We start from the raw sequence: 18,855 nt of genomic DNA, 5'->3' as shown, positions 1-18,855 counted from the left end.
CAACTTACTACTCACAACTACTCACTCACCTGACACTCACCCTCCTGCTGCTTTACTCTCATAAAGTTTTATATATATATATATATATATATATATATATATATATATATATTAATTCATCATATTTTATCTATTTAAAGCCTGGTTTGATGTCTATATACGTAATAATTATCTTTAATAAATGATATTATGTTCTCTACCTTTAAACTGTCTGAAAAGACTTTTTCAGCAAAAGATATCTACCAGAAATGTGCACACACAGTCTATTATAATATAATATAATATAATATAATATAATATAACCATTATTATTGGCTGTATTTATATAAACAGATTTAAAGTACAGTTTCATGTACAACACTAATGTTCATCATAAGTGAGAGAGCAATTATGACAAGGATGTTCTGTATGCCTAAAAATACAATATATTTTTTTCTAAAAATAGGAAGTGTTCAGTGTCCTGATTTAACCTTTTGTACTTCACAAATGCATTTACACACAGTACACACCTCTGCTCCTGCTGCAAAAAAAAAGTTAAATACCCTGAACTGAATGAACTAAAGGAAATTGATGTACTGTACATGTAATGATACGTTTGGAAATCTTTCTGGAGGACCACAAAACTCCTTCAGTGTCATTAGGAGTAAGATAAAAGTTAAGATATAATAAAGTAGATTATTTATTGCATGCATGTGTAAAGGCAACCTGGACATTTTATAGTCTAAACATAAGTTACAGACAGGCAGCTTTTCTGCCGATGTGTACGTGCAAAGGACACACTGACACGCTCTAGACAGCAAAATAATACCCAAGGGTGAAATCTTAGAAAAACAATGGAAGAAAAAAACATAATCTATTCCAGAGCATTAATGAACCTTCAACATGCTAGATCACACTAACATAGATTAGAATATAAAAAAATATAAAGCCATAATTGTAAGCTATAACATTTATAATTATAAAAAAAAAATTTAAAAAATGGGAAAAATATACCATCATCACATTACTATACCAACATTTTCATCCCCTTGTTTGCCTTTCCTAAGAGAGACTTAATGTCAGTGAGCATTTATCTTTACCAATCTAGGACCATAAAAAGTGTCTTTAAGTGATAACTAGTGAATCGTGACACTTTTCAGTGTTAGTTAGAATTTAACACACATTTCCAGACCCTCACACTCTCAGAAATAAAGGTATCCGAGTGTACTTTTTCCTTATTGCTTGTATGCAGAGGTGTTACCTAATACTGTAATACAGTACAGTGGAATGAGCTGTAATATGGAATTTGTAAGGAAAGCAGCGCACTGACTGAGACTGCTAAGATGCTCAGTATTTGAAGTTTGCACAGACGAGGCAGGTCGTGTGTCAACCGTCACGATGTTCGTCACCTGCAGGTGCACAAATCACATTGGACAAACACTAGCTCACTTTGACAGATAGAGATAAATAACTCTGGAGAGTCTCTAGTAAACGTGTCTGTTAAGAACTTCAGCACATGTTTCCATGTCTGCGCCCTGACCCCCGTGCGGCTGGGACATTGACCCGACCCGACCCGACTCGACACATCCGCTACAGTCCTTCACTCTTCGCTGCTCCACAGGACCCAGACAGAAACGTACTGTATATTCAGAGATGTTGGAATAAATAAAACAAGATTCAGGTGTATAATTGGCCCTAAAGGTGGTGCCTGTACTGTAAACAAGAAGTGGTCCTGTTTTTTTCCATGAGAACGCGGCTAATGCAACATTGACAGCCTGTTTTCTTCGGATCCGAGCGGAAGTCTTTGTTTAGCTACCTGATTTATATTTATCCACTGTAAACACCACACTTGAGATAATGCTAAGCGCAGACGCGGGCTCCCGCTATTTCCCCGGTGTGTACGTGTTATGGGCTTTGAGAGCCACAAATCACACAAAAGTCTCAACACTCGCCCGCTAGCTGTCCACCGGCTAGCGTTCCCGAGACCCGACCGCAGGTCTATCAGAGCGGTAATGTCGCTGACAGTAAACCTGTCATTCGTGTACAGTAAGTCAGCGCAGACATTATGACGGAATCCAATATCATCAATGACTCGCGGCTGACATTTCACTATTAATAGCTTCAGAGGACGTCAGTTATTATTCTATTAACTAATACTGAACTATTATTAACTAATACTGAAGCACAGTTTAATCATGTGCGTGCATGATTATAGTAAACAATAGTTATTTATTGATTAATGCTTAAAAAAAAATCATAACACTTTTTTGTTAGGCAAATAAATAGTCATGCACTATAAATATAAATATTCTAAATATCACATGCTGTTTAAATGTGAATAAGTTGCGCCTTGCATATTTATAACATTTCCTTTTTTCTAAAATGTATTTATTTACTGATGTATTTCATTGCATGACCTTGTTTTTAAAAAGTTCTATTTAAATGGTAGAATAAATATGCAGTATGACATGATTACGGAAAACAACAAGTTTGCAAGACTGATCGATGAGTGTAATAGTATACACTCGGTTATGTGTGTGTGGGAATCTCAAATGCCTGAACGAGGACAGGAATATCCGTCAGGCTTGACCTTCTATTTAAATTTCATTTCAACAGGTTAGGTTCAGATCCAGATGACTTGTGAGATGTTAAAGGTCCTAGTTAACCGAAAGATCTGCTCTTGGTGGGTTAAATAACAAAAAAGAGAGAGAGAGAGAGAGAAGGGATTCCACTTTTCCACTTATCGGTCTTACAATCATCATTATACAGCTTATTATACGTAGTACTTGTATTGTGTGTCTTGGTTAAGCAACCGAGTGTGATTAAATCCCATTAAACATTCTCGTACCCCATCACTTTGACCAATTATGCCACCTAAGTGGCCTTTATTTGCATCTCAATGGATTAGAAAATCGTTGGCATTAGAGTCCAGTGGTAAATTGCTCTGATAAAGCTTCGCTCGGATTCGTCAGTAGTGTAATGAACTGGAATGAGAGAATGCTGATCGGGCCCTTTGTATTCTTCAGACGAGCCTCTCCGTGCATCTCTTTTATGTTTAAATAACAACAGGTTCGAACAGGATCTCATCAGGGTCGTCGAAAGATGTTTATTTATTCATGATAAAAGAAACCATCGGGTTATTAATTAAGCGCTATAGAGAGAGATCCGGCATTGCTTGGATCTTAATTAAGGAGCGAGATGGACGAGGAGACGCTGCGTAAGCCGAATGCATTTCAGTTCGGCGTTTAGTATTCTGTACGTGTCGGGCTTGGGTTTGAGTTGCTTCTTCGGCTAGCTAAGGTGCGTTAATTATGCAGCAAATCTGCAGTGTGGTGCAGTTATTGTACATGAAGCGTATAAACGGCATTAAGTATACAGTACAAGAATAAGAATCGTATTTATGTATGATATACGATACAGTATATGGAATAAGGAGACGGCGCTGTGGACACGTGCACTGTATATAAAGTGAGAAATGTTTCCCGAGATTTTATTTGAAACTTATTTTTCAATTTCTGCGCTCTCAGAAAGTATATCGTGCCCTTTTTTTTTTATCCCATGAAAGCGTTTGAGGAGATTAGAGTGAGATTTTAGTGCCTCGCATTCCCTTTGTCTGTGCGTGATTTGGTGGCAATTAGGCTCTTTTCCTCTCTCCCTGCTGAAGGCTTAAGCACCTTTGAGCAGGACTTGAAAGGTCATTAGCGCTGCTTGCATGCCGAGTTAATTTCGCAGGCACGACAGCTGAACGGGACGGAAAAACGCCGCGCCGCGACTTTGAAACAAGATGAGGCTGTGGGATGCCAAGCGGCAGAGGACAGGGATGATTACCGCGTATTGGGATGCCTGCTTTAAAAATGCAAGGCAAAGGAAATTAAATGGAGTTCTGTATATGACGGATAGGGCCGTGCTTAATCAGATAATTAGCAGAAGGACATGTTTGCTTGCTTGATTTCCATACACTTGCTATATTTTTTTTCAAACTGTGTTAGGGACCGAGACAAGACGTGTCCGGACAGATCCGAGGCACGCACCCGGATCGGATACCTGCCGCAATATAATGCAACTGGAAAGAACGCCAAGGATTAAAATGAAACACCCTTTTATTTTTTATTTTTTCCTTTTCTTATCTCTCTTTCCATTTCTCTATTCTGTTTATCACATCAGGTTCATGGTTTCCACGTTGAAGAGCCTTGCACCTGTTGTGTTAGTGGTGGAGAGCGACTGAGACGAGGTCATGCAGGGGTCACGGAGGGTTTAAGGTTTAAGGGGCGCGCACCAGACTGAACACCAGATTGTGGTGCTGCGCTTCATTCCGAAATGGGAATTCACATACAGGGTGATTGTCAAAACATGGCAAAATGTGATAGCAAGGATCTAAGGGATGCATTTTATATTAGCAACAATCTAGCCGGTGGTATTTATTTCTTCAAAAGTGTCAATTTGACCCCACATCCTGAGAGACCTTCCTGACTTTCCCCGGCTGGCGATTCCAGCTTATTATTATTATTATTTAAAAAAAAGATATTTTTATTTCTAGCTTGTTCTTTCCGGTGAAAGGTTCAGCGTCCACATCAAGGTCCGTGAAATGTATACAGACAGCGGAGGGGGGTTGGAGTCTGAAATGAAAAATCTGGATCTAATTTGGTGTAGCTTTTCCGTGAACTTTGCCTGCATGTTGCCTCTCTGAGTGAATCCAAAGGGACAAAAACTTGTGTGTGTGTGTGTGTGTGTGTGCGCGTGAGAGAAAGAAAAGAAAGAAAGAGCGGGAGGGAGAGAAGTGGAATTTTCGCCAGTATTGAGCAAGCGCTCAGTGTTGTTTGAACAAGCGCTCCAAATGAAGAGAACTTCTGGGTGTAACACAGCTTCTAATCAATCTGAAATCAGCTAACCTCCCTGCAACACCTTCTGCCATGACAACAAACTCAGGATAATGCCCCGAGAGACATCCAGGAAATGCCTGTGGCTTCTCTCTCCCTCTCTCTCTCTCTCTCTCTCCCACTCCATGCTTTGTTCCTTCCTCCTTCACACTTCTACAAACTTTGCCTGTCCTTTTCCGTGCACTTTTGCTCAGTTTATTTTCGTGAAGCTGTTTTTGCAGGCCGAGCCGTCCGTAATTACGTCAGTGTGCTCGGAAAGGTGACGCAGGACGTGTCCTGAGTGGGCTGAGAGGAGAGCAAATGAAAAGCAGATTAGCTTAATACAGGTTAACATAAACACACACACATGATTTCTTTAAATAAAAAAGTAACATTCAGATTAAATCAAATGTTGATAATTATAATAATAATAATAAGTTTTATTATTATTATAATAAATTGTAAACAAATAATTCAAATAAACAATTTAATCAATTTGATAAATAGTTACAAATAAAATTATTTATTATTTATTATATTTTAACGTATAGGTATTATTTATATTTTATATTTAAATCTAATTTTTTTTATTTTATAACTGCTGAAAATATAATGTACACCCTCTTTGCAATACATCACATATATTTCCTGCTATTTTTATACCCGTTAAGTGTTTTTAGTTTGCTTTCCCCCATTGAGAGAATGACTTGCAATGGGTGTGTGTGTGTGAGTGTGCGCGTGTGTTTTTCCTGCTTGACCCTGATGGAGAGTTCAGCCAGAGGCTAGAAGTTCAGCGTGACAAGCTATGAGATGTTTTTTCCTTTGCTGGGCCTTTTTTTTTTTTTTTACCAAAGCATTTTTTTTTTCTCTCATTCGCTTTCTCTCAGCATTCGTCTAATGGCAGCCATGTGTATGTTAACATGCCCGAGTTCCCAGTCTGCTGTGCCGGAGTGTAATCGGCCAGAAAATGGAGAGAATTTTTCGCTCTGTGCATCTGCCTTTTTTTTTTTTTTTGCACTCCATCTGTCCACAGGTGGTCCAACACACCCCTGTCTGTGAGCTTCAAATATGCAGCAGCATAGAGAGGAATGACTGTGTAACTCTCTCTCTCTCTCTCTCTCTCTCGTTTTCCCACCACCGCTTCCCTTTTCTATCAAGTTTATAAATAGTATAAGGTTAATGAGTAGTATAAAGGATGAATCTTCTCTTTCGAAATCATGCTAATGAACTTTAGGACCATTATTTGGCAACATGATGATGTTTGTGAACCTCATTATGGACGTGCATTCCGTAGCCCCAACAGCATGTTCTCTAGTGGCCCAGTGGTAAACATGCGCTGTATCGACTCCTGTTCGGGCCATCGGTTCGCCATAAAAGTTTTATATATGTATATATAAATATTTACCAACGATCTGAGCAGGAGTCGATTTACTGCATGTTTACCACTGGGCCACTAGAGAACATGCTGTTGGGGCTACTGAATGCACTTACGGTACATAAAGACCAGCATCACAGGAAAATTGCTGAAATATAAAACTGGAAATCATCCGAAAGGGTAAAATTGCTTAATGTCTGAGATCTGTCTGTGGAATTGGACGTAATGCAGTGTGCAAACACCATATTACAGTAGAGTAATTTGGCAGCTAAGACGTACTCACAGTAATAATTCTGAAACAGAGCGGTAACTAAGAGATGTGTGTGGCATGAGATACGCACAGTGTGGGTGGGAAGCTGTTTTATTCGTCCCAAACTCCGATCAGAATTCTAAACCCTGTTAGAAACTTAAGGAAGCGTGGATGTGGCGGATGTTGTGCTAATGGACGTTAATCCGAATAAATGTAAAATAGACAGTATTTTATCAGACCGTCCTAAGGGTGTAAAAACATCCATAATAGAGGCAATAAATATGTGGAGAAAAAAATGCCATTGTTCAGCAGATACATGCATTTATGTATAATGTTTACAGAATTTTATGCATTTTTATTTTATTTTATTTACCCGTTTTGATTAATGACGTGATGACATGGCCTGTTTTAAAAGAATAATGATGAAAGCGCGTTTAAAAATAAATAGACCAAGATGACTGTGTTTAATTTCCCGGCATCATATTTCTAACAGGTGTTTCTTATCTGTCCATTCGAAGCCTCAAGACAAAAGCGGTAACATGAGGCAGCACTATGAACCATGACATAACCACTTTGAATTCATAGCCACATCTAACAACTCATGGTTTACATTAAAAAGAAAACTTTTTACCACTATTCAGTTACATCACATCACTTTAGAAACCGTCACTATACCGCCGCAGTACAGCAGGAACAGTGCATCACGTCTCTCATGATTAGAATTAATGTTCGAGTGCTGTGTGAGCATCGTGTGTCCAGATGGAAAGGATTTAGAGGCGCAGGCCGGCTGTACTCTTTGTCGCTGTATGACCTGACTTAAATAAAAACGGATGGCCGGCTGCCTTCATTAATTAAATCAGGTTCCACTTGGAGGAAACATGGGTCTCGGAGTCGCGGGTCAGGGAGGGCCGTGATGCGAGATCGATATGGCAGTTTATCTGTCTACTGCAAGAAATCCCAACACAGGGAGAGATGGAGAGGATGAGCAACGAGAGCCTCCCACAATCAATGTGCACTTAGTTAGAGACTCGAACTGCATTTATTTACTCAGTTAATCTGGCCTCAGATCTGAGATGAAGGCACAATGCGCTGCCCAAGCTTCACCGCAAACCAGAAAGCCTCATTTTCTTATTTGTTTTCTCACAGCCTTGTTAGACTAGCTGAATGCAACTTTTTTTTTTTTTTTTGCCAGCATGCGATTTAATACATTTTGAGGTTTTTTTTTTTAACATTTTGCATTTAGCCCAAATGATGTATAGCCAAGGCATACTTTACTCAGTGGGGAATCACTGAAAAATAATTTCCTTAATATTAATTGGTTTTTTAAACATAATTTTCTATTAAGAGAAATTGATCCAAGCTGGTGGATTGTGTAAGGGTCACTGCGAGGTCTCCTCCGATAGAAAATTAACCCTGGATATATTAAGACGCTTAAGAGTGAGACATAAAGTACCTGGAATTCAGAGAGGAAATTAAAAGGACACAAGATATCAAGTATAATTGGCTAAGCTCAGGATTATCTAGTATACTGACCCCATTCCTTTTGTGCTTGCATTGTTGAAACGCTATAGAATTCGCCGAAAGAACAAAATTTTGTTTTTGTTTTTGTTGTAAAGCCCTTTACATCTCGCAGGGGTCTAAAATTGTCATAATGATTAGCTAATTATCGCTACGCTACACCGAAATCAAATCCAAATCCTAACAAAGGAACCAGCAAAAACTGTATTTTTAGTGATTTGCTGTTTGAATATTTTTGTTTAAATAAGGAAAGAAATCACTGAAAAACGACGCACATGGAGGTGGAAATGACTTGTCCTTGAATATGCACGTATTCACAATGCTCTATGTATGGTGTGGGTGTAACATGCTATAGGTAGCGTCTATAGGGACAGGTTTCACTCCCAGAACAGAATGTTAGAATTGAGACACATCCACAGAGATATTTCTGCTAGTGCCTGAGGCTAATACAGCCTGAACTAGCAAACCTGATTTTACACACACACACACACTGTTTCAGTTTTCTCTATCATTCTGAGAACCTGTCATAGACTTCATGATTAATGCTGTACTATATATAAAAAAGGACATTTGACCCTGTTCTATCATTGTGAGTACATTTAGGTACAAACAGTTACATATTTACACACACAATTTATTGTTCGTAAACATACAGTAATAATTACTTTAGATAATTAATAAGACAAAGAAACAGCAGTCATATATCTTTTCAAGGTTAAAACAGTCAGATTCATGTTCTTGTGGGAAATTCTGTCCCTTATCAAGATATGAAATATGTCCCCCGCCCCTCCCTGAGGGGGTAATGATGAATGCAATGTTACACAAAAACCTGTGTATATTTTGTTAGGACTGGGTAAGTGTAAGGACATTTGATCCTATGCTATCATTTCGAGGACAACACTTTCTCAAATAAACTAAATAATGCACACACGTGCCCACGCACACGCCCATGCACACACACACACACACACACACACACAACCCCCCCCCCACTCACGCACACACACACACACACACACACACACACAACCCCCCCCACTCACGCACACACACACACACACACACACACACACACAAAATACCCCCCCCCCACACACACACACACTGACACTGAACTAACTTTTAAAACTCTTTCTTTTTTTTAATAGTAGTGTAAAATGAAAAAATAACCCAGTTATAAATATTGTCTGTTTGTTTCAGAGTGACATTTCAAGATTTCTTCTTGAGGACAAATATTCTATTAGGACAAAAACCACACCCCACACACAGCAGAATATAATTACCAGGAACTGTTATGAAAATATGTTACAATTTAGTCAGTTGATAATTATTACTAAAGATTATTTGCTTATTAAGTTTAAAGATTATTTTAATTATATATATATATATATATATATATATATATATATATATATATTTTTTTTTTTTTTTTACTATACACTGCTCGCTTTGTGCTATATATTTCACTCAATCTGATGCTAATTTTCTTCATAACCTTCTGAGAAAAACTAACTCTCATTTTCAATCATTTGTACTTTTATTGTTTTTTTTGTTTCAAAGCAAATACATTTGACTTTATCTTATTACATATTTAAACCCCACATCATTACACCACATTACTGTCTTTTTTATTTATTAATGCAGTTCATTTTGTGACAGCTAGCTACTTGTAGTCAGCCTATTCATTTCATTAGAGTTGGTATCATGCTAGCTAACATTTGTGAAACTAGCAGAAAACTATCTGTTAATTAGCATTAGTTACTTAACTAGCTGTCAGAATTCTCCTTATTTTTATTGCTAGGTTTATTATTATGGTGTGTACCAATTGAGACAATTACAACTAATAGTTATTTAAGTATCAAATCCCCTTGGTCTCTTACATGTTATTTGGCTAGTAGCACTCAGCTAGTTTGTTATTAGAGTTGTTAGCATGCTTATATGCTCTTATGAATTAGCCTTGTTAATGTTGGCTCCTTTTAAAAGGAACATAAACTTATTTTGTGTGATTTGATGCAGACATCTTTTTGTTTCCTGACTCTTTCTTGTACTTTCATAGTTTAAGTTAATTTACAAGTTTATATTTTGCATTTATATTTGAGGAGACTGTAAAACTTCATTTCCATTTTTTACAAACCATTTTTATTAAGCTGTGTAATTTGATTTCATTGTAATTTATTAGCTTATCAGTACAGCTGCCTAGTAACTGGTATAATATTTGTTTGAGGAATTACATGGGAACTGCTCCAACATGTATGACAAACACATTTTACGTTTTATTTGTTAATAAAAGCAGCGTGTTCAGAGTTAATCCGTTGGGCTGTGGCTAAGTGAATTTTGCTGCTCTGAGGATCTCTTCACAGTGGCGTAATCTGATCATCTGATCTGTTCAGCCTGAAGCTCAGGGTGTGATCAGGTTGCCGTCTTGTCTGCTGATACGGTCTGACCTGTAATGAACCACTTTACACCGCTTCAGGATTCTTTTTCTGTCTCTATCACGTTATTGTGTCTGCTTTGTTTTAGATGATTTTATGCTTCATAGTGGGCTTTATGTAGCTTCCTGGGTAAAACCTGTGAAGCAGTTGTACATAATAAAAGATTGGTTTTATATTTTCAGTAATATTTTTGCACGTCACAGGGGGTATTGTGAAAAATCACTTAATTGATATCACAAACTGATATACAGTTAAATTTTAGCACTGACTATTTTGAAAGAAATTACAAATATATCTCCATGGTGGGACATATATCTGTCGCCCAATGTGCTGGATGGCACATGGACGAATCAAAAAAATATTAAATGCCATAACACACAGCAAAAACACTGCATCTATTAAATTATTAACCCCAACTGGTAATACGTTTAATAATATTCTTGTTAAGAAAAAGATTAATAGCCTTTTTATAGTGTAGAAATACTAAAGTTTTTAAGAATTTTTGGCTTTTTTAAAGGTAGATTCGCCTGCTTTAAGAATCTTGTAGCACACTTTAAGCAGGGAACCTTGAAATGACCCACTCTGGTGGCTGTGATAGTCCCTGGCTAGTGAAGTGGTATTCCCCAGAGGGATAGACTGCAACAAATTGAAAATGATTGAATAACAGAAATTGAAAACTGCTGAAGTTTTTAAAATAAGGCTTAGATGTTTAAGGATTCAAAGACTTGAGGTTGTGCTGTTATGGGAAACTAATCAGTGATAGAATGGTGTAAAGTGTCCCACTCAAAAGCAGACTATTTTCCATTTCCATAAGTGTTCTGTCCGTCTTACACACCAGCAGTTCGCCAACAGTAAGACTTTTTATATATTCAAGAATGACGTATCTTAATTTTCCATTTATAGTTTTATTGATTGTTCCAACATTTGTCAATGAATTTTCTGCATATTACTTGTCATGTACTGTATAAGGGAGTGGTGGCTCAGGCGGCTAGAGCCCTACAGTAGGTTGTTGATTTGGGGATCTGAGGATTCGGGATTGGGCCCTGTCTTCAGTGGGTAGCCACACCCGATACTACCCAGCCACTGCATGCAGTCCCAAGCCGGTCCCAAGCTTAAAAAAAATAAGAGGGTTGTGTCAGGAAGGGCATCCAATGTAAAACCTGTGCCAAATTGTCTGTCGATGGCATGGTCTGCTGTGGTGACCCCTTGATGGGAGCAGCTGAAGGAAAGTACATGTCATGTTTGCTATAGTGTCAATTTCTCACAAGTGTCTGTTTTTTTCTCTTATGAAGATAATAAGGTTTTGCATAAAGCATAAAGTCCTTTTCTTGTGTTATAAAATATACTGACTGTTATAAAGTACTGACGCTGGAGACCCCTTTTCTACAAATAAATCTGTACTTACAAAAAAATTATCTGTACTTACAAAATTGATTATACTGTACCATGTTATGCCTTTAAAAAAAAAAAAATGTTTGTTTATTATTAGGTTTGGGCTAATTGAGCTGTTGCTTTATAAATTATAACGTATTAGAACAAGTGCAATTATATAAACCAAGCATGAGGGATTTTTGTCAGAGCTGCCTACCAATCAGATTCAAGAATTCAGCACTGTGGCATAAACAGTCAGTCAGTATTAAATAAGATTCAGTTACAGTAATAGGATAAGAAAATAATAAATATGAAGGCTGCATGACATGATGACTTTAATGCTGAGAAATATTAACTTCAGTAAGTTACACAGTATTTTGGAGCTTTTCATCGTTTATATTTACTGTATTTATATTCATAAAGTAGTTCTGTAAATGTTCAACCTAACTTGTGTTGTCCTTTCCAAGTTTGTGTGTGTAATTTTGTTCTTGTATTGCCCGCAGCCATCGAGACACAAAGCAGTAGTTCGGAGGAATTGGTGCCCAGCCCGCCCTCGCCCCTGCCCCCTCCACGCGTCTACAAGCCCTGCTTCGTGTGCCAGGACAAATCCTCTGGGTACCACTATGGCGTCAGCGCCTGCGAGGGGTGCAAGGTAAGCTGAACATGAGCGAGATCAGTTCTCAAGAACAGGAATGGGCATTCTGGGCAAAACTGCCTGTTAAATTTTCATGGAAAAGTTTCTTTACTGCTACATAGCATTTTTGGTACAAAAGAGGAAAAAAAGAGAGAAGCGTTTTTCCCCAAACTATTTAAGTATTAAGCGAGGAATAAAAACAGACCAGATGTGTTAATGTTATAGAAAAGTTTTATTCCACTCATACCACAGCTTATAAAACAGGGTCACAGTCACATTAAATAGAATTTCTTTAACAGCTTCCTTTTTGTTTAAAGTATGATTAAGAGTATTTAAGGCATAGAGATTAGTAAAACAACACTCCGACATTTATGGCACTAAGTTTGGCTAATTATTTTATTAAAGAATGACATATTGTATGTTTTAATCCATTTATAGTTACACTTAAACAGGCCGACTGCAAAATAATAAAAAAAAAATCAAGCAGAAGTTACTAAGAAATTAGTAACTATTTTGCGTATGATTAATTTTGGGTCACAAGGGTGTTGAAAACAGAAATTCCAGAGTATTACATCAAAACCATGTGAATTTAGTTAATTTTTTTAATTGCTATAATTCCACTTCTCTATAGTACTATAGTAAACCTACCCTTTGATTGTGTCTTACTTTATAAACAAGACAACAACTTCTGTTGTACGATGCATCATAAGCCTCATTCCTTACCATAGTATGTCCATGGTCCCATAAGTTAATAATAGAGTACAGAAATCCCGATTAAAGAACAGGACTTGGTGAGTATAACCAGACCTGTCTAATGCAACAGATCTTTTGTACACAGCATGTTTATGTCATGTCTCTTGTCTGGAAAGTATTGTAGCGTTATCTCTCTGTTTAATTTTTCTTTCAGAAATATTCCAGTAAACTGCATCAGTCTTCCCAATTGCAGCTAAACATGTGTTAGTGATCATTCAAAGCTTCTAATAGAGGAATATATAGTGATTTTCCTACTAAATGTTTAGTTATAGACAACCATGTGTGCCTGCAGGAAATAATTTGCCAAGATGAGTTAAAGTCCAAACATGATGTTTATCTCATTTTGCAGTTGAGCTGTTCACGTCCTGTTGCGAAACATCTGCAAAACAAGTTCCTGCTATCACTTAGATCACAACAGGCACAAACAGTTGATCGCTCAGAAGCCTTAATAAGCTAATAAGACAAAAATTGAGAAAACGTAAGATTTAAGCTCCTTGTCCTAACTTTTCTGTGTGAAAAACTGTCCCTGTCAACAAGCAACAAAAATGATAACATATAAGCCTATTAGTTCTACCACACTTCTGTGCATATACACCGATCAACCATAGCAATAAAATCACCTGCCTGAGATTGTGTTGGTCCCACTCCGAACAATCAAGGCATCCTGGACTCAACAAGACCTCCGAAGGTGTGCTGGAGTATCTGGTACCAAGGTGTTAACAGATCTTTTAAATTCTGTAAGTTGCAAGGTAAGGCATTCATGGATCAGAATTGTTGGTCCAACAGGTCCTACAGACACTAAACAAGATTGAGATCTGGAGAATTTGGAGGCCAAGTCAACACCTTGAACCAACTCTTTGTCGTGCTCTTTAACCATTTTGATATTATCCTGTTGAAAGGGGCCACCTTGTCAGGGGATACTCGGTCTGCAACAATATTTGCTAGGGAACTTGAACTCAGGTTTTTTAGTAGAGCATTACCCATTGCGTTTGCCAGCATGCATTCTTCCCGTGGGGCATTCTGGAGCCATCTATTGCCCTTGTAAGCGAGGCTCACACTCATCCAGCCATCGCTATGATGTACTGTACAGTAAAAGCAAACATTTTCAATTGCTCCATGGTCCAGTTCTGACATTTACGTCCCCATAGTAGGAGCTTTCACCGGTCAGCATGGACACTCTGAAGCTACACAGCTCCATGTGCAACAAGCGGCAATGCACTTTGGTGGTAACACCTTCCTATTATTGCCAGAAAGTAGTTCTAGGCAGCCCTAGTTCACCAGTTGTCCTTCCTTGGGCTACTTTTACATTTAGCAGCTGCCCTTATCCAGAGCAGCTTAAATCTTTATCCCATTATACATCTGAGCAGTTGAGGGTTAAGGGACCAACCTGGTGGTCGTGGGGTTTGAACCTGAGACCTTCCAAACTGTAGTCCAATGCCATAACCACTATGCTACCCAGGACCTCTTGGTAGGAACTAACCGCTGCGTATCAGTTTTGGAGATACATTGTGTTTAGCAGTTACAATATGGCCTTGGTTACAGTCTTCCAGATCCATATGCTTGCCCATTTTTCCTGATTCTAGCACATCAACTTCAAGAACTGATTGCTCTTACTCTGGATAATATACCGTATCCAACCCCTAGACAGGTGTCAGTATAAGGAGATAAGCAATGCTGTTCACTTCACCTGTCAGTGCTTTTATTGTTCTGGACGATCCGTGTATAATATAACGTATTCCCTGTGTTCAGTTTTAGTTCTCGAATGAAGCATTGTGTTTCCATCCCTAGGTTGTTTTGGTGTTATTCCCCTCGCTGAGTGTGCAGATAATTTAATCAGATGCTTGTTATACTTTTATGCCTATGGGAAGCTTTTAAATATCCATACCGTACCCTACACCAAGCTGCGTGCGTGCAGCTGCGGGGCTTTTTAAATAATGAAACGTTCGGGCTTTCTGCGCTGCAGCACAAGCTAACTGAACTACAAGCTCAAATCCGTGGGAAGGACAGGTATTAAAAACCGAAGTGCACAGGAGGAAGGGAAGGTAGCACCGGAAAGCACGAGTCCTTGAGCGGAAAAGCGTGTAGGCGCTAATTAGAAGTCTGTTGATAATGAAGTCTGATAGTTTCCAAGTGAGTTGTGTGTGTGTGTGTGTGTGTGTGTGTGTGAGGGCGTGACACCAGGATACATCTGTGCCGGGATCTCCGTATCCAAGAGGCGAGTGTGTTGTCGTAGAGTCAAAGAGGGAAACACACGGAATGAGGAGTGTCTGGGTAATTATTGGACAGAAGTGATCGCAATGTAGTGCACTGTACATCAGGTGCGCTGCAGGTTTCATCTAAACTCACTTCAGGGAACTTTAGTGGTTCTTGTTTACTGACAGCAAGTGCAAAAAAACAAAACAAGCGAGAAATCAATTCTGTGAGATGCAGCTATGGAGAGGGCTGTATCTGTGAATTCCCTCTGTGTGTGTGTGTGTGTGTGTGTGTAGTCAAAGAATGTTTGTAATGTATAGAATTACAGTATAAGAAGGTGATTCACTGGTTATTTCTTACTCTTTTTCTTTTCTTACTTACATACACAAACGCGCGCGCCCACACACACATACACACACGTCCACATGTGTAACCAACTGCACCAATTCATTAGGAGATGCACAAACACGCACACATACACACACGAATATACAGTATATGTGTAATTCCCTATAGCATAAATTTATTAAACCTGCAGATTAAGTACATTCAGGTTCACACACACACACACACACACACACACACACACACACACACACACACACACACAAACACACACACACACAAACCCATATGTGTAATTCAATGCACCAAGTTATCTCTTTTTACACACACACACACACACACACACACACACACACACACACACACACACACACACACACACACACACACACACGCGCACACACACACACACACACACAAATATACAGTAGACAGTAATTTTACAGTAAATAACACCATTCATTTACTAACTCTGCAGATTATGGACATTTAGGTGTACATGTGCGCACACACACACATACAGATGGACACACACTTGTATGTCTCTTTACTGGGTATGTCCCCCTCATTTGCGCTCTCTCTCTCTCTCTCTCTCTCTCTCTCTCTCCTAGTTCAGTTCTGCAGTCCTTTATTATCTGAATGTTGAATATATCACAAGGTTAATTACATTAAACATTACAGAATTACAAACGTATTAAATATGAGTGAGGGACCGAAAGAAAAACAAGAATTATTAGGGAAGTATATAAACAGTAGTGATGTTAAACCGTGATTGCTTGGAGTTAGGTGTATTGCGTGTGTGTGTGTGTGTGTGTGTGTGCACGCCGTCTCTCGGGCTCTCACACTTTGACGCGTATGCAGCAGTGTTGCCTTCTCCTTAAATTATTCTCAAGTTCTCACCGTCTGTCAATTTGGGAAAATCTGCGACTTTTACGTGCGAGTTTTTTTTTTCACTGAAGGTGTTCCTCATACGTTCGTATTTTTGACAGCGGAGGAGGAAGTGCGTCTCCGTCTCGACCTCACTGAGCACACGCTCCCTCTGTTCTCTCGGCAGCCAGGTTCTCTCTCTATACCTCTCACTCCTCCGTGCGTCTCTTTCACGCTCACTTTTTCTCTTCCTCTCTTATTGTCTTCCTCTTTTCTCTCAGTCAGAGACTCTCGAGGGAAGCACTCGGGAAAAAATTCTGTTTGTTTAGTGGAATTTAGATTAGCACCCTATGTGCGCTCGAAATGAGGAAGTGTGTTGGGGAAGGTGGAATGAAGGAGAGAGAGATAGAGAGGGGAAGATAAATATAGGGGAATTCATGCTGGATTGGAGTTTGATTTCAGCAACAGTGGCTTGACAGGATTAGAATAGGGATTATAGGTGCTTTCTGGGTCGTAGCTCTGTGCAGACTGAAGCTTGGGGCAGATGTCTTTTCTTATTTCCTGTTTGGAGAGAGAGAGAGTGAGTCAGGTTTGAAGGATCATACTGTGTCAGGAAGCACTTAACCCTGCATCATGCGAGATGACATGCTGTCATGAGTCATTACCATGGTGTACAGTATGACCAGTGATACAACAACTTACACGAGCTGTATTATAGCGCTGTCTTAAACTTAGATGTGTGCGTGTTCTAGTCTGTACGTTATTATTATTAGCGATATTTTCAGATCTATATTATAAAATATGAGCATATAGTATATTAGTGAATGTATATTATGGTATGGTATATTAGTATGTGTATAACTGTGTGTATAGTTATGGTCGTCAAACATTCATCAAGCAACAATTATGAGTAACAAATGACAGAAACGATACACCGCAGGTCGGAAACCGTCAATGACATATAATCTAATCCTGATAATATTTAGATTAGTTAAATTAGTTGTTATGTACTGTATGTAGCAAATAAATATGTGTCACTGATGTAGTAGGGAAGCTTTCTATATGGTAATGTCGATCCTTCATTTTTGGAAGGAGTCTCCAGTTTCAGCACCAGTCCTGGATAAGTTACTTAAAAAGTAATCTATTACAAAGTACAAATTCCTACGTACAGTAGCCCCCCCTTCACCCCCTTCTGCAGGTGCGCACAGGGGCGAGGTCGCCAGGTAAGGTCGGCTGGCGATAATTAATGTGAATGGAACTCGGGTTTTCTCCCCGTCAAAAAGCCTCCCCCTTTTTCCCTTCCTCCCTTCTTTAACCTTTCCCCGTTCTTTCTAAATAAAATGACCCCTTTTGCCGTAAGACCTCGCCTCGTGTCTGTGGTGCCGCCCATGCAAAATGAGTTAACCTGTCGCAGCATCATTTTTACAACAAATGTAAAAAACTAAAGCGCATGCTCGTTAACTGAAGCTGCCATGCAAAACGTGATTTTTAAATGCATTTTGATTAATCTTTAAACACTTCATTTGTAACGCTAGTAACGTAATGTTATTGACGTTACCTGTAATCAAATTACATGCGTTTAAAACGTAACGTAACAAATTAGCGCCGACTCTGGTCAGCGCTTTGTAACACATTCCGAAGGAAAAGTTGTTTCTTTGGGTTTTCTACCACAGGAAGGCTTTAACACGGAGCAACAAGACGTTTCTTACTCGAAGTCGAGGTGACTTTTCAAATTGACTATTTGCAGCTTAAATAAGTGATAAAAGATGTAGAAACTTTTCATCTAAGAAGATAAAAAAAGGATTTCTTAAAGATAACAACAGTTAGCTAAAAATTAAGTATGCCACGTGGCTTAGCAAGCATTGTTACTTCGCATGTCCAGGGTTGGGGATTCGAGACTCGCCTCTGGTCTGTGTGAGCATGGAGTTTGCATGTTCTCCTTTGTATGTACTGTATAAGCTGGCAGTACCCCAGTGTGGAATAGGCTGGAGGTCCCACTTGACGCAACAAAGGATAACAGGATCGACGCTGGATGGATGGATGAACAGATGGACAGAAGTATTATGTATTGTGCTTTTATATATACATAAAATCTAGTTATTTGGCAAAATGTTTGAAATTAAGCTAAAGTCAGAGGCGTTGTGGTTAGGGTTCAATTCCTGCCCCAAGTCAAGTAGGAGTTCAAGTTCAAGGAGTTTGCATGTTCTCCACCTGGTCCTTTGGTTTCCTCCCACAGTCCACCGTCCTGCAGATTGGGCTAACTGGTGTGAATTAGTGTTTGT

General features: G+C 38.8%; 1 protein-coding gene across 4 annotated transcripts in view; it reads left to right on the top strand.

The window, feature by feature from the left end:
• LOC128515813 (retinoic acid receptor beta-like) overlaps positions 1-18,855 on the top strand; it is a 96,738-nt gene that overhangs the window by 33,466 nt on the left and 44,417 nt on the right. For all 4 annotated transcript variants that reach the window (XM_053490010.1, XM_053490008.1, XM_053490009.1 and 1 more), the window contains exon 2: positions 12,285-12,433. In XM_053490010.1, coding sequence (XP_053345985.1) covers positions 12,285-12,433 — 149 coding nt within the window. The remainder of the gene's footprint in view (positions 1-12,284; positions 12,434-18,855) is intronic.

Source organism: Clarias gariepinus, chromosome 28 (genome assembly GCF_024256425.1).
Source record: "Clarias gariepinus isolate MV-2021 ecotype Netherlands chromosome 28, CGAR_prim_01v2, whole genome shotgun sequence".
In the NCBI taxonomy this organism is placed as follows: domain Eukaryota; kingdom Metazoa; phylum Chordata; class Actinopteri; order Siluriformes; family Clariidae; genus Clarias; species Clarias gariepinus.
This window is presented reverse-complemented; position numbering and strand designations above follow the sequence as displayed.